At 37.4% G+C, this 16,695-nt stretch overlaps 1 protein-coding gene across 1 annotated transcript in view; it reads left to right on the top strand.

Moving 5' to 3' along the window:
* The window catches only part of bop1 (BOP1 ribosomal biogenesis factor), a 109,152-nt gene extending 93,445 nt beyond the window's left edge, over positions 1–15,707 (top strand). Inside the window, exons 11-16 of the mRNA XM_016277881.1 lie at positions 7,619–7,751; positions 9,667–9,847; positions 10,336–10,627; positions 12,284–12,368; positions 12,542–12,649; positions 14,949–15,707. Coding sequence (XP_016133367.1) covers positions 7,619–7,751; positions 9,667–9,847; positions 10,336–10,627; positions 12,284–12,368; positions 12,542–12,649; positions 14,949–15,102 — 953 coding nt within the window. The 3' untranslated portion in view covers positions 15,103–15,707. The remainder of the gene's footprint in view (positions 1–7,618; positions 7,752–9,666; positions 9,848–10,335; positions 10,628–12,283; positions 12,369–12,541; positions 12,650–14,948) is intronic.
* Positions 15,708–16,695: the final 988 nt, after the last annotated feature.

Below are 16,695 nucleotides of genomic sequence, written 5' to 3'. Positions count from 1 at the left end.
GACTTGCCATAACTGATGGAACCATGAATTCTGTACTCTATCAGAAAATCCGGAAGGAGAATGTCCGGCCATCAGTTTGTGACCTCAAGCTCAAGCGAACTTGGGTTATGTAGCAGGACAATGATCCCAAACACACCAGCAAGTCCACCTCTGAATGGCTCAAGAAAAACTAAATTAAAGTTTTGGAGTGGCCAAATCAAAGTCCGGACTTAAATCCGATTGAGATGCTTAAACAGTCCATTCATGCTCGAAAACCCTTTTAAGGGGGTCTGAATACTTTCCGTACCCACTGTATATACATATATATGGTTATGATAACTGTTTTTAAAGCATTTAGACACTTTATGTTGTGCTAGATTGTGATTATAATCGCATTTATGTTTGCACAGTTTTTTTTTTTGTATTTTAAAATGATGTACCAAAAAAATACAGATTGATTCTGGAATACTTTGTTCTTTTAAATGTGGCCCCTGCTCTGTTTGTGAGGTGTTATTGGACCGAAGTCTGTCTCGGCGATCTTACCTCAGTGGTAGCTAACAAGCTGCTGAAATCATTCCTCACTCACCCGCCATGATGTCATAGCTCTTGGCGGAGGGAGACGGGGCTCTGCGCTGACAGGACGAGCGACCCGTTCGGAGATGAGAGAGATTACGGGAGGCCTGTGGGTTTCGGCAGAGCCAGGATGAGCACAGACGCGCCTGAAATGTCCATATTCACTGGCGCTTCACAACGCGGATAAATCAATCACGACCCGCTCATAGGTCTCCTTTTCCTCCCTTCTAGATGGATTTCGGTTTTATTTTTATAGGTTTTGGCAGCCCGTCCTTCTTGTTAGCCACTCTGGGAATCAACTTCATTTGTTGACGTGTCCGTTTTGAGTTATTTGTCATTTTGAATGCAGGACAGACACTTTCTTAATTTTCTTAATCTTCTTAATCTAAAAAAAAATGTCCTACTTATGTCAGTTATTATAGTGTTTAGATGCACTTTTCAGGAAATTAATTATTTACTATTGTAATCGTGGTATTATTGTCCATGATTATGAATGCATATTAATTTAAAGAATAAAAAAAATTAATAACCTTTCATCAAAATGTAATAACTTTCTATGCTGGACAAACACTTTGCAAATTTTTATGCTTTTTTTTTTTTTATAAGGATTTAGAATTTTTTTTAATTAATTTTTTATTCTTTAAAAAAAAAATTCTAAGACTTAATTTTTGAATGCTGTACAAACACTTTGCAAATCTTGCAAAAAAAAAATCCCTTTTATTTTTAAAAATAGTGTCATTAAAAACTTCATTTGTATAGAAAGTTGTTTTTTAAAGAAAAAAAAATTGTTAAACCTTTCGTCAAAATGTAACAACTTTCTCTCCAAAACGAGTTTTTGATTACATAATTTTTTTAATGCTGGACACTTTCTAAATCTCAATTTTCCTCATTATAAAGAGAAAATACAAATGTGATTCCAGTTCTGCGAGGATTATATGTTTAGGTCTAAAAAGATTTCATTCATAATGTAGGAAAGGACTCTCTTGAGTGCAGTCTGTTGATCATTATACGTATTTTCAGTTCGTGGTCCTTTAGATACATAAATGCACGCTATAATCCATCGTATTCCCTCAGTACGGCCGGCATCTGATTGCTATTAACTCCAGGGAGATATAAATTACTCGAAACGAAACGAGTAGAAAGCATAATTTTAATAACACATGCAGTCAATTTCACTCAGCGTTAGCGATGGGAGCGGCGAGGCCAAATCCACAGAAACCAAATGATATTCGTACAGTATGAAAATGCGGTGGAATTTGCCCGTCTGATTTGAATGAGGTGATCCAGGTAACAATACCCACCTTTCAGACGCAGAATGAAAATGGTTTCCCAGAGTGCTTTGCAGTTGGGGTTCAAATAAGGCAGATAAGCAGGGGGAAAGAGCGGAAAATAATGAAAGAAAGTGTGTAGATGGGGGCGGTTTCAGTTTAGAGGCAATATCTGCTCAGCTGTCCATAACAAAGAACTTCATAAAGCGCATATGCAAAACCACTACAGTGAGGGGTTGCTCTTTTGTCTAGCTGTAAAATATATTAAAGCGGTAATAAAATGCCCTTTCCCACAGTAAAAATTGGCAGTTGACAACCTCCCAGGCATCACAATCCTTCTCGCCCTGGGCCTGCCCAACTTTCCTTGGGTTTGTTTGGTGTGTGTTTAATAGAGATAATTTCTTCCATATCAATGGGTTGGGTGCTCATGACAAAGCACTGGTGAGGCTTTTGTCCCAGGACTTTTTTCAGCCTCTGCGTCCTGGGCTTTCCCAGTTTTGCGTTTGCTGATTTGGGAATTGCAAGGCGGAAAGTCTTTTGTAGAGGTTGTGCAGCCAGCAATGGTTGTAAAACTGGGCTTATTCATTTAAAATGCCTGCAAATATCATGAAACACCAGCAGTTTGCTCCTCAGTTTAGTTTTTATTCTTGTTAGTGGTGTTTACTAGGTCCAGCATCGTTAATACCAGTTATTATACTTAAGGTTAGTGATTTGATCAAACCTTTAACCTTTTATTTACTGATCAAACCTACTTTATTATTTTTTTAAAAAGAAGAAAATGTACTGACCCCAGACTTTAACTTAACAGTACTTTAAGTATTAAACTTTGTCACGTAACTCGTACTTTACTAAGTCATCAGACACTTATAGATGGTAAAACGGCGGGGAAAAATCCCACATTAAAGAGAACATTTTAAGATGTAAACACACTTTTTATGAAGACTTCAAAAATGCAGCAATGATGAGAATCTCGCAAGAATTTGGTTTTACAGACTTGCAAAACAAAAACGCTGCAATTACAGCACGTAAAACCTGCAGTTACAGTTTTTGCGCTGTAGTCAGATTGCAGTCTATGACATGAGAAAATGTGGTGAAGAAGGGCTGAGGTTACACGACTGTGTACATATTTACATTTACAGAGCTCAGATCATGGCCTTAGAGAGCCTCAAACGGCATTCCTCTCTAATGATGTGGCCAAAAGAAGATGAGCGGTGACATTATAAACTCCAGCATGACACTGTCACTCAGGACACCATGAACTCACTGCAATCCACATGTTCTTGAATCAATGGAGACCTCAATCTGGAGACTAATTTATTTGAGATATGAGTGTTTTGAACAGATTTAAAGTGTGGGGTCAAGATTTATAGGGGTCAAGATTATATATATATATATTTGTCTAAATATACAGACAACCTGAATCCTCCTGTTTTTAATCCTTCAATTTCAACACCCAGCACTAAGAAAAGTCTTAACTGTGAAAAAAAAAAAGCTAGACCGATGGATCGAGAAACTCCATGAGAATTGATTCTCAGCGTTAAGGCGTTGGGTGCATTTGTGAAGTTGGAGTTTAAAATAAAAAGGAAGCTCTTGGGTGCCGTCCAAAATCACAACTACAAATTAACAGAGCAGCTAAAAGAGATCAGAGTGGTCGGCGGGGAGCCCTGCTCAGCTACAGGAAGTGCTTATGCCTCAGATCCATACACTCCCAAAAACACGCTACACAACACACACATGACCCTGTGTGAGAAACCTTGGACATATAGGGGCCATCTCAGGGTATGAACTATGAGAAATAGATGCTTTCAAAGATGCTTTTCATCACATGACCCTTTAAAGGTGACATCATGAAAATCTGACTTTTCCAGGTTTTAAGTGCTATAATCAGGTCCCCGGTGCATCTACCAACTAAGGAAACGTGAAAAAGATTAACCCAGTAACTGTTTTGGAAAGCCTTTTTCTGCAAGCGTCTGAAAAAACGAGCGCATCTGATTTCGCTCCCTTGGTGACGTGGCAAAGGGATCTCATTATAATATTACCGCCCCTTAATCTGTAAGTTTACACCCACGGCGCCGTTATTGTATTTATTGTATTTTCGCAAGTGACAACGGTGTACTAGTTCTAATATCATGCCGAAAGTTTGAGCAAAACAGTTTTGTCTTTGGCTGCACAGACGAGCACAGAACACTATTTACAGTCCCAGCCTCAGAGGAGACAAGAGAGCAGTGGATTTATTGATTTATTTACTGTATAATGCTGCTGCCACACAGATCTAAAATAAACATGCAATTTATTTCCCAGCTGTTTACCTTCACAGACATAACCAAATTTTTTTTGTAAATCATGTGTGTTTTTAACGTAACCTTGTGTGTGAATGAGAAGTTTAGTACTCACATGCTGTGACAGCCGCTTTCTGTCCGTGTGCTTCGGATGTGTGCTCTAAGAAAACTGTATATCAGAAGTTTAGACTCATATGGTTTAAAACGCATGATTTCAGCGCGATAAACATGATAGTCAGAACCAAAACAGATGTTTTTAGCAGGTATGAGCTGTAATGGCGCAGCTCTATTCTGGAAAAGGGGGCGGGGAGCAGCAGCTCATTTGCATTTAAAGAGACAGGCCAGAAAAACTGCGTGTTTCTGCTTCCACTCAAAATAGGCATTTTCAAAATGATATAATAAATGATCTGTGGAGTATTTTGAGCTGAAACTTCACAGACACATTCTGGGGACACCAGAGACTTATATTACATATTGTAAAAAGGGGCATAATATGTATCCTTTAAATTCATGGGCGTTTTTTGCCATTTATAGACTAAGTAGTCATTAAATTGTACAAAAATCAATGTAAATGAAAAATGGAGGCTTTTAACCTTAATAATAATACATATCTTGGCTTTTGAGATTCATTTTGAACAGTTGTGAACAACAACTGCATCACTTTCATTCAGGTCTGGCTCCATTTGTGACTTTTCGTGAGCAATTACTGATATATTCAAGTACTTTTCTATAATTTTTTTTTTCATTTTAGAATATCCTATTTTACTTGTTTCAGATGTAAAATGGGTTGCTAATTCTATTTCTTGTTGAATTTAACATCTAATTTCTGTCATCCTTTGGGACATTATTGCTGCTTTTTCCCCTCCATAAAGGCAAATATTACCATCATTCCTATCTTATTTATGGTCAGCGACGTCCATGTTTGAACGTCTACAGGAAGGTTGTGGTGTCCCCTGCATCACACACACACACATCTGCAGCTGTGCAGGCCTGACAGGCCTCTGCCCGCCAGTGGGTGTCCGTCACAGAGCCCGTCCCTCCTGCTATATCTGTCGCCATACAGCTCAATACTTAAAAAGTGATTATGGGTTTTGGAGTTATTACACTCCACCCTCCAGGCCCGACCCGTTTCCCCCATGTTGTTTTTCCTGTGTTTATGAAGTATGCCGGTATAAAAGTTAAAATTAGATTTTATGGCAGCTTATGAGGTTGTGTGGCTGATACGAGGAAGGGGTTTCCCGTCTAACATGTCTGGAGCTGTTGAATGAAACGGAGTCATTACCTATTAGACAACTTGATTTTTAAAAGAATTTAAAGAGAAATTATGCATCAAGTGTAAATAAATTGCATTATGCCATCACAAAAATAAATATATTTTGTTATAATTAGGGATGCACCAATAGGATTTTTTGACCGATACCGATTTTAACAAACAGCTATTGGCTGATTCAGATATTGGTCAATTGTATAAAGCAGGGCTTAAAAACTAGAAGAAAAAAAAAAGATTGGTTCACTCCGAGCAGAATCTGTATTTGACCGTTTCTGTTCCTGCATTCCTCTGTGAAGCCGGTTTGAGTAGAAATCATACCGGTTAATAACGTTGTTTTTTTAAACTTCTTTGCCAATAATAATAATAATAAAGTACAGCGTTTAATTTACTCAAGAAAAAAAATCATGAAGAGAGTCTTGATCTCGCTTAGTCATAGCCAATACAGCTTCATCTTTTCTAGATTTAGGAAAGACCACGTTTCAAAATCAAAACGCGTCGCGGGTGTTTTATATGAATGTATCTCTGAAGGGAACCGACTGTCTTCAGAATAGTTTAGATGGCATTTTTATCTGATAAAGTAGCGTTCATGAGTGGAGCTGCTTTGTTTACAGCCATTACTGGAGAAACCGTTAGTTCCACCGCTCTCACAGCGCCTCCTGCTGGCAGACAAGCAGTTTGCATTTTCAATAATAAACCCATTTCCAGCAACATGCTTTTGTTGTTGCTCTATTTTTTTTGTTTTCTGAAGCAAGCATGTTTTATACTCGTTATCCTGGTTAATGCACGTTTCAATCTATAAGAATAATAACCCTACACTACCAGTCAAAGGTTTTTGAACGGCAAGATTTTTTATGTTTCTTAAAGAATTATCTTCTGCTCACCAAGCCTGCATTTATTTAATTTTTCATAAGTTTGTAGGTACAGACATCTGTTGTGGCCGTTCTTGGCCGTTTTTATGAAGCTTTTTTAATAGTGTTCATATCGATATCGGAATTATATCATATCGACCGAAATTAAGAAATATATCGTGATATAAATTTTGGCCATATCGTCCAGCCCTATTCTAAGGATGGTAACCGTGTACAGTTTTACAGTTTAATTTTACAAGCTTTGTAAAATGACATTGTGCTTTTTGGAAAAACAATTTAATATGGATTTTGCTGCAAATTTACAACTTTTCAATTATCAGTTGTTTAAAGTCATTCTAACCCCTGTTAAAAAGTCAAAAGTTTGCAGCAAAATCAATATTAGATTATTTTTATTATTTTAATATTATTTTAACAAAACATAAGGTGACAAATAATGATAAAAAGGAGAGTTTATCTTGTTCTTTACCTTTAACTTGACTTCTTGGGAATATAGTTTTATATATTTGTATATGTATGTATGTGTTTGAAATTGATATTTACTTTTAAAAGAGGGAATAGAAATTAATTGCTAGATCTTTTTATTTGTTTAAAAAAGTTCTATTCTAACACATAGTAACATCAGCTATTCATTATTAGTCATTTTTATACTGTATGTACAGTGGGTACGGAAAGTATTCAGACCCCCTTAAATTTTTCACTCTTTGTTATATTGCAGCCATTTGCTAAAATCATTTAAGTTAATTTTTTTTCCTCATTAATGTACGCACAGCACCCCATATTGACAGAAAAACACAGAATTGTTGACATTTTTGCAGATTTATTAAAAAAGAAAAACTGAAATATCACATGGTCCTAAGTATTCAGACCCTTTGCTCAGTATTTAGTAGAAGCACCCTTTTGATCTAATACAGCCATGAGTCTTTTTGGGAAAGATGCAACAAGTTGTTCGACATAAATGGCTCTCATTTTAAATAATGACCGTCTAACAGCAGTAGCGCACAAACTTTAAACACCCGGCTTCTCTTTGTCTATTACCTTCCGTAATCTTAGTATTATTATAGTGCACTCATGCCAAAGTGCTGCTGTGTGTGTCACAGTGGTTGTGTAGCACGAGGATGAGTTATCCTCCATGTGTGCTGCTGAGAGAGGAAGTGCCGTTGAGCTGACAGTACGCTTTACTTGTGCCAGAGACTTGAGTGTCTGTGTCCTCTCAGCTGTTCAGACGCTGTGACACACAACCCTGCGCACATTTGCACAACCATGTTAAACACATTTACCCATAACCCATTTTATTAAGTTATTCTGAAACACAGTAGTTTATGTAAATTCTCTAATGAATACATTTAAGTAAAAGATTTTGTTTTGACCCTTTGACCTCAGGCTCTGATGACTGTACGGTGCGTTTCTGGGAGGTCAGTACAGCACGATGCCTTAAGACTGTGGAGGTGGGAGGAGCCGTGAAGGGTGTGGCCTGGAATCCCAATCCATCCATCTGTCTGGTCGCCGTCAGCTAGTAAGACCCGCCCCTTTTTTCTCTTAAAATCTGCATCTGAATGTTAATTTAATGTTCATCTGTATATTTTGTAACATTCAGTATGTGATGTATATTATTTGACAGCAGATGATTTACAGGATTTATTTTTAATGGGTGTAGAGTTGCAGTCTGGTTAATTAGTAAGATTTATTTTAGTAAGCCTCAGGAAAGACCAATTATGAGAATGTCAAATGGACATTTTGGAATTTGAGTAACGTTTTCAAGAACTTTTCTTGGAATGTTCCAAGGAATTTAAAGAATGTTTGTTATTAAATAGCCATCTTTTTTCATTTGTTAGTTAATTAGATGGTTAGGAAGTAGGGCTGCACGATTAATCGAATGCAATAGTCATGCGCATCTTGTCAGTAAAGCCGGTTCTGTGATTAGTAGTAAATCTCCATCACGTGCTTTCAGATGGAGCAGCATTTACTACACAGAGCCGTAGTTCACTTACAAGCTACGCAAAATCGCAGACGATATAATTGCACGATAATGAAATCGAAGATATCGTTCTGCGATTATGAAAGCTGTTTGCGTAGCTTGTCAGTGAACTACGGCTCTGTGTAGTAAATACTGCTCCATCTGAAAGCATGTGAAAATACGACATTTAATAACATGTTTTTACTCCAAACTCACTTCATAACGTCAGTCGAGTGTTTGAAATAAACACTTCCTGTGTTTATTAGTCACATTGAATCAAGGAAAGCAATTAAATCTTCTGTTTATTCAGCTGCAGTGATTTCTTCTGTGAGGCTATTTGGAGTTTCCACGCTAGAGTGCCCTGGCCTTCGGATGGAGATTTACTACTGATCACAGAACCGTGCTTCACTGAACAATATGCATGATAATAGCAGCTTCTGCCTAATCGCAATTTATCACGATTTAATTTTGATTAATCGTGCAGCCCTATTAGGAAAGTAGGTTAGGTAAATCAATATGGGTGCGTAGATAAAAATTCTGATGTTGTTTGGTAAATAGGTTAGATAAATAGCTAGAATGAATAGATAAACATTAGCTGCTTTTTTCTTACAGATTTATGCAAAACCTTTGCAATGTTTTGTAAATGTTGAGTAAAAAAACTACTTGAAATGACTGCGTTTCCATTAAAAATGTTATGCAACTCAAACATAAAGTTTTCCTCTTGTGATAAGTCATGGAGACTGATGTTGGTAGATTTTCGTATATATTGCAGCCACCGCACCAGCCATTATTTTTAATTGAACGAGACATAGGCGTGTATCTTTAGCGAAGCAACGCGGAGAGGCTCCTTTTTCAAATTACCTGAAAAACCACCCTTTTTGCCTGAAAAGCAAACTTTTTTGCGATTATATGGGAGTTTTTGCCAAATTTACGTGTTTTCATTGGGCATATTTTCAATTGGCAATTCCAGTTTGTACAATTTGAAAAGTAATGGAAATGCAGCTATTCTTATGATAGTTATTTGGCTTATGTGGCTAAATCGTTATGAATAGTTGGATGGATGGATGCTTAGACATTCTGAGGTTGTTTGTATAGTTCAATAGATGTTAAATACACTAGTCATCATTTAAAGTGGATCAAAACCTTTCATCAAAGTTGTCCTAAAACCTAAATCCAAAATGCGTTCTTGTCTTAGGACAACTTTGATGGACTTTTTTGATCCAATGTTGACTACTTTAGCTAGGTAGGCACGTTAGGTAGTAGGTCAGTTGGATGATGGATTGATGGACAGATGAATGGATAGATGAATGTATAAATGATGGATGGTTGGTTGGAGAGGTAGAGGATGGATGGTTAAATATGGGTAAATAGGTAGGTTAGATACATGGACTTATAGATAGATGGTTGGATAAATAGCTTGTTTTATCTGATGTATGGTGAGATGGATGAGAATGAACACGATGTTTGTGTGCAGTGATGATACTGTTGTCCTGTTGAACCCTGGTCTGGGCGACCGGCTGGTTTGCACCGCTACGGATCAGCTAATCTCTTCCTATGAGGAGCCAGAGGAAGTGATGGATCAGTCTGTCCAGTGGGCCGTCGCAGAGGGCGAAGGTCACGAGCAGGGTCACCGCCTCATCCTCAAACACCCCAAGGTAATCAAAACACTTACAAACACACCACAACGGTCTGATTATATATTCATAAGAATGACATCATCACAATAACCATTAGCAGGTCACATTTCTCCTGTTTAATTCGATATTTTCCAGTTAACAATAGAAATGAAAAGTCTTTCTTTCCTTCTCTCATCCCCTCTGAGAGCATCTGTCCGTCTCTCACGTGAGCCACAGCCAGAGGCTTTTAACTATTGGCAGAAGCCACAAGCCTGTGGTCGTCGTTTTCCTGAAATGGAAAGAAATTTAAGACGCCTCTAGTGTCCAATTAAAACTACTGGAAAAAGCAAAGCAGCGACACGCGTTGGCAGACTGGCAGAAGCCGAGCCGGCGTTAATAATGGCAGTAAATTTAGTCCAAACTTGTCTTTGAGGTTATAATTGGATTAATTGTCTGTGGATTTAGCGCAGAATGACTTTGGCCTCTGACTTCCAACTACCCGCTTTCTCTCTCTTCTGTCTCTGAAGACCGTGAGACAGGTGACGTGGCACGGGAAAGGTGACTACCTGGCGTGTGTGATGCCCGACAATGGCAGCAGCCTCCAGGTGGTCATCCACCAGGTGAGCAAACGCAGGACGCAGAACCCCTTCCGCAAGAACAAGGGTCTGGTGCAGTGCGTGTCCTTCCACCCCATCAGGCCGTATTTCTTCGTGGCCACGCAGCGCTACGTGCGAGTATACAACCTCATCAAACAGGAGCTCACCAAGAAACTGATGGCCAACTGTAAATGGATTTCAAGCATGGCCATCCATCCAGGAGGTACGTAGCTGGACGTTTCTGAAAGGGTCACCATCATTTCATTCAAGACCTAATTTTCTTTCTTTTCAAAAAGGAGATGTTATGGAGAATCTCCTATGAATGTCCAATGCAATGAAAGCATATTAGGGCTGTCAAATTAAAAACACAGAGTAAAAGTTCAGTCACATTTACTGTTGCTCAATAAAATTTAGTGAATAAAATCGAGTCATTTTAATGTGAATTATGTCTGAACATACTGTGGCAAAGAAATTTCCCTATTCAAATTCTTCAATTTTACAGTAAATATTAAATTTTAAATATTATAAAATGATCAATTACCTAAAGGCTGTTTGAAAAGCAGTCATTTAGCATTTGTTGCTTTGGGTGTTTATTTCGTTGTCATTATTCTTATATAGTTCATCATATTTTGATTGTCTTAAAAACTATTTGTAAATAACGTAGCATTTGCATCCTGCGAGTTTAAAAAGAACAAAATAATGTAAATCAAAATGTGCACAAGTGTTATTTTAGTATTATTTATATACTATTATACTATTTATTATTTTGAATGAGCTTTTTTTTTTTTACTTTTAATTATAGTTCAAGATTTAGTCATGTAATTTTGTCCTTTTTTCATTTTTACTAGTTTTTTAAAAATATATCTATTTAGCTTTATTTTAAGTAATTTTAGTAATTACACTTATTTTATTTCAATTAGTTGCCAAGACAACATTTCAAATTTTTTAATTTCAATCAACAGAAATCATTTTTAATAGTTTATTAAACAATAAACCATATAACAATAAACCACCCTAATTGGCATAAAAAAAGAAATAAGTTGTAGTACAAGTTGTAGTCTCTGAAAAAGCCTCTGTGGCTCTTGTTAAATCAAATGTCATGCTTATGGCGAATATCAAGTTTGTTAGTAGCAGATGCCGTATGACTGTGTAACATGACTTTGATGTACATCTAAGAATTTATCCTGTAACTGTTACCATCTTAGTTTTAGTACTTCTGCTTACATCAGACTTGACTCAGCTTTGGACATTGTATTTAAAACTTGATGCTTACATACAGCATTTTTTTGCTCAAAATTTACATAAAAATACGCTGATATATGTTAAATACCATTGGTGTGTCTCCTAACCAAATGATGCACAGAGTTTCTATTATTATGTGCAAATGAGATTTGAGAGCTACAGCAGAGAAAAATATTTTGAGTGAATGGTGATTTAAATGTTGGTCTGTTGTATGACTTCAGATGACTCAAATCGTATGGATTACTTAAATGGTGCTCTTTTGTCCTTTTGGGAGCTTCAAGATGTCCAGAATAGGCTTTGAATGAATGGAAAATATCAGCTTGGAGATTTTTAAAAAATACTTTGTGTGAAGAAAGTAAGTCATTGGTTTGGAATGAGATGAATAAATGAGAAGACATTCATTTTTGGGTAAACGACTATGGACGGTAATCTTTGAAATGAAAACTGGCAGCATTCTTTAGCCTGTTACGGTATGTTATATAAAAGTGAGTGTTTGGAGGTGACCAGAGGACAGTTATTCTGGCTTAATATTCGTCTTGGTTTCTCAAAAATGTCCCTAAAGTGACATGTGACATCAGTGACCACTCTCTGGATGTCAGATGTCATTTGTTTCCCCTATTTTACCTGTTTTCCACAGGCGACAATGTGATATGCGGTAGCTACGACTGTCGTCTGGCCTGGTTTGATCTGGACCTGTCCACCAAACCATACAAAGTTCTCCGGTGAGTCAGCACGAGCAGGTTTTTATAATTTGGGCAGACTCAAGGGAAATTGTTGGTAATGCTGGGCCTGTCAAATGAATGAATGTCTCCTTCTGGGACTTGGAGCAGTTCTGTGTAACGTCCTTCTGCTGTCGGGACGCTGATGGGTCTGTCTTGTGTCTCTGTCCATGCAGACATCATAAGAAGGCTCTGAGGAGCGTGGCCTACCACAGGCACTACCCGCTGTTCGCGTCCGGCTCTGATGACGGCAGCGTCATCGTCTGTCACGGGATGGTCTACAAGTGAGTCTGATCATCTTCCTGTCCGGGTTGTGTTTTACTTTTTCCCAGTGTCATTTAGTCTGCTGGGTTCTCTCTTCTTTGATTTTCTAATCCCTCTCCATTCTTTGGCCGTGTTTTAAATAGCATACTAGCAGTAAATAGTATGTGTACTGTGCATGGTGTACATAATGTGTGCCGTAAGCTAATTTGCTCTATGCATATTATATCTGTGCTAGCATGTGCAGTATACAATAGAGTATATTTCAAGGAATACGGTTTCCCACAATGCAGTGCGCTCAACTTTCCATTTCCAGTGTAACAAATGAACTAGAAGTAATATTAGATGTCATTTCTAACATCTTTCTTGACTGTTTCAGTGGACTGCCAAAACTCAGAATTGAGGTCATGTGACAGGAACGCATAATAAAAAAACCATATGCAGTATACAGTATATGCTGTGCTGTGTTTAGTAAGGTAGTATTTCATTTTGAACTTGATATAATTTTGAACTGTTATATACTAATGTAGGGCATACTGTGTAGTTTGTGTACTGCCCACTATTTTAAAATAATATATGAAATATGAATAAATAAATTAATAAATATATGGTGCTGACTAGTTTAAATCTATAAATGTTAGTAATAAAATAAATGAATAAAATAAAATTTTGCAGTATGCAGTGATAATATTAAAAACATAATGTTTGTGTAATGTTGGATAGTTTAAATATATACATTTTAATAATTAAATATATTATAAATGAATGCCAACCACTTAAAATAAATAAATCTGAATCATATATAATATATAATAAATATTTGAAAGTTTTATATATCTCATGTTTAATTCAGTGAGTTGCATCCAGTCATAATCTTTGAATTAAAGGTTTGTTTGTTTTTCTTAACTAAATTGTGTCTGAAATCTCTTTACACAAAAATGTAAAATCTGTCAGCATTTTCTCGCCCTCAAGTTGTTCCAAACCTGTAATTTTTTTTTGTTTTGTTGAACACAAAAGAAGATATTTTGAAGAATGTTGATAACCAAACAGTTACCGGTAGCCATTGACTTCCATAGTATTTTCTTTCTTTCATACTATGGAAGTCAGTTGCTACCAGGAACTCTTTTAATTTGCTACCGGCACATTAGAATAGTAAAGTCAAGTACATTGTGGGAAGCTGTAGATTGTGCAGTGTAATCTGGTTGTATACTGCACATTTTAGTGCATATAGAAACCTTGCGTACTGCACACAGTGTACATACTGCATAAATAGTGTGATATGCTGTTCTGAGCACGGCCTGTCTCTCTTAACGTGGTGTAGTTCTCTCATGTCTGTCTTTTCTTCTCTGTCTGTTTCTCCCGGGCACGTGTCCAGTGTATCTGCAGGGGTAGACTATCATTCCTGCAGTTTGGTCAGGGACACTCTTTGAGCGGAGCTAATGATCCGTGTATGGTACAGGGCAAGCGAGATCTGGATGAAAAGCCTTCATCAGCTGGCCTTAATAGATCTCTTTATACTCAAACTGAGGATGTCATGTTATTTTTCCACTTCTTACTTTCCCCAGTCAAACTGTTGATGCATATACAGCAAACCATATTTCCAGAATTCACTGCTTTATGGCCTTTACGGCCCTCAGACAGTTAGAAGAAATGGCCAACAGATTTTACCACAAAATTTGGGTAGAGAAAAAGGAACTGTGTTCGTTGGGATGGGACAGGATGATTGACTAAGCTAAAAATAGAGTAGATATAGTAAAGTAGACTAGTGAGGTCTGTTAGCAGTTTATAACATTTATTTTTTCTGTGTTTTTATTTGAGGTTTAATATTTAAGAGTTAAGTGTTAATGTTGAAATTAAAAACTGACTTGTTGAATGGTTTTATTTAGTTCTGCCATCTTTCCATGAAATGCATCTTTGATAAGCAAGCATACTAACTTTTGATAAATTTTTGTTAGAAACAATTTGTGAATTTTGTTTAAATGGTTACATTTGTGGTCAAAATTTATAAAATGTATAAACCATTTTGACAAATATTTGTTTTTTACTCCGTATAAATTATTAACATGGTAAATGGTAAAATGTTTCAAAGATGGTTTTAATATGACCTTCATATAACAAAAAAAAAGTTTTTTTTGAATCTGTTAGGTTTAATCAAAATCAACTTGTGTGTCATAAAAGTGCCCGTAGTTGAAGAAACATCTATTGGCAGAAAAGAATTCAGGCATTTAAGTTTTGTTATTGGAGCCAGACTTCATGAAAATCATTATTCAGAGCCAGTTGTGAATAACACTAACCTTTCTAATGTCTGTGTTAATCCTACAGTGACTTGCTGCAGAATCCTCTGATTGTTCCAGTGAAGGTTCTGAAGGGTCACACCATCACTCATGACCTCGGGGTCCTCGATGTGACCTTCCACCCAACCCAACCCTGGGTGTTTTCCTCAGGGGCCGATGGAACAGTCCGTCTTTTCACCTAGAGAACAAAACGAAAACATCCCTCCACTTTCTAAACCAGAAATTACACGCCAGTTACGACTCTGAGGTTTTTTAGACTTGCTGCTCTCTGAGGACATTGACATGTTGCTGGCAGGAATCAAGTGCCTGATCTGATATTGAACATGTCATTATAATGTGTTTTGAGCTATGTTTTGCCTTTTTTTATGTTAGAAGAAAATACATCCAGCCGCTTGTAGATTCCCACAGGACTCGAGTGCAGCGTTAAAAGAGAGACAGGTTTGGTTTCAAACCCAAAACCGTGTGTACTCGGAAAGGCCCGTTTCCATATCGGGCCCAACCGCTAATCCTTGGACAAGGAAGCTGAATTTGAAATTAAACAAATGTCCAACGTTGGGCCTTGCCAAAGGAAACAAGACATGAAACACAGCTGCAGACGTCTGTCCTTCACTTACACCTCCTGATGTTTTCTTAAACCGCCATTCTGAAGCGTTTCATCCAAAAATGGCGCTACCATCGATTCCTACCAGCGTCAACATGTCACTTTTTCATTTTTACCTCTACCTGTTCAGTTGTGAAACCTTTACCAGCTGTAAAGAGACCAGTTACTTTTTAATTAAACATGGTGTTTCTTGAAGGGTGTTTGGAGTTTGGTTTCTCTTTCTCTTCTGGTTTCTCGCCACAGGTTAGCGAGGGTGATTTTCAGGACTCCTGAATTATATGCAGCGAGGGTCTGGGAGTTGGTTTCGTTTCCTCTGCTGAGAGGCCCAGACGCCGCTGATCAGACGGTATTGTGCGTTATAGATCATATTTCATGGAGGCCGTTCACCTGCGGGTCCTCTCAACTCCAGACGTCGGTCTCAAGGCTGTGAGCCTCTCCGTGTGGAGATTGCAGTCCTTTGTTAATTTACCAGCATCTCCAGGGATTGAAGTGTTTGTAGGGCAGTGTAGATTAAATAATATTAAATCAGATTACAACACAAAATTGCTTACCAAGCATGAAAAGTACTGTAATATTTTATGTGGTATTTATATTGAAATACCTCCATTCTCCAGTAATAGGAGTGTTATTGTGCAATTTTTATATCGCAGTAATGGTGTGTTTCATGGTATCAGAGTTATTTTTGCTGGAAATTTAGTATAAAGTGGTTTATAAGACCATGTTTTTGATAATTCAGAGATTTAAGTTGTTTACAAACCAAAAAAAATACTGAAAACTAAGATGGTCTTGGCAGGTTTAAGTTGGTCTCCAAGTTTGATAAGGTGCCCGAACGCCTTCTATGTTTTTAGGGAATTCTTAACAAATCATCCGTGCAAGGGTGATTTAAAAAAGAAAAGACAGAAAACTGTTGCTAAATAGTTGAAGCCAGTGAGCTTAAACTAGTGCTGCGTGGGTTTACGCCGGGTGCTCCGGTTTCCTCCCGCAGCCCAAAGACATGCAGGTTAGGTTAACTGAACATTCATAATTGTCCCCGGACGTGTGTGTAAAGACAAGACTTGGTTATGGATCGATTTGTGTATGGATTAACTGGTTCTCGCCATGAATATAGACAAAGATGCTGGACTGTTGTTAAGAAATAAATAAACAAACAAACAAACTGAAACCAGTGAATTAC

Source organism: Sinocyclocheilus grahami, unplaced genomic scaffold (genome assembly GCF_001515645.1).
Source record: "Sinocyclocheilus grahami isolate Dianchi unplaced genomic scaffold, SAMN03320097.WGS_v1.1 scaffold116.1, whole genome shotgun sequence".
Taxonomy (NCBI): domain Eukaryota; kingdom Metazoa; phylum Chordata; class Actinopteri; order Cypriniformes; family Cyprinidae; genus Sinocyclocheilus; species Sinocyclocheilus grahami.
The sequence above is the reverse complement of the archived record's forward strand: the minus strand, read 5'-3'. Positions and strand labels throughout refer to the sequence as shown.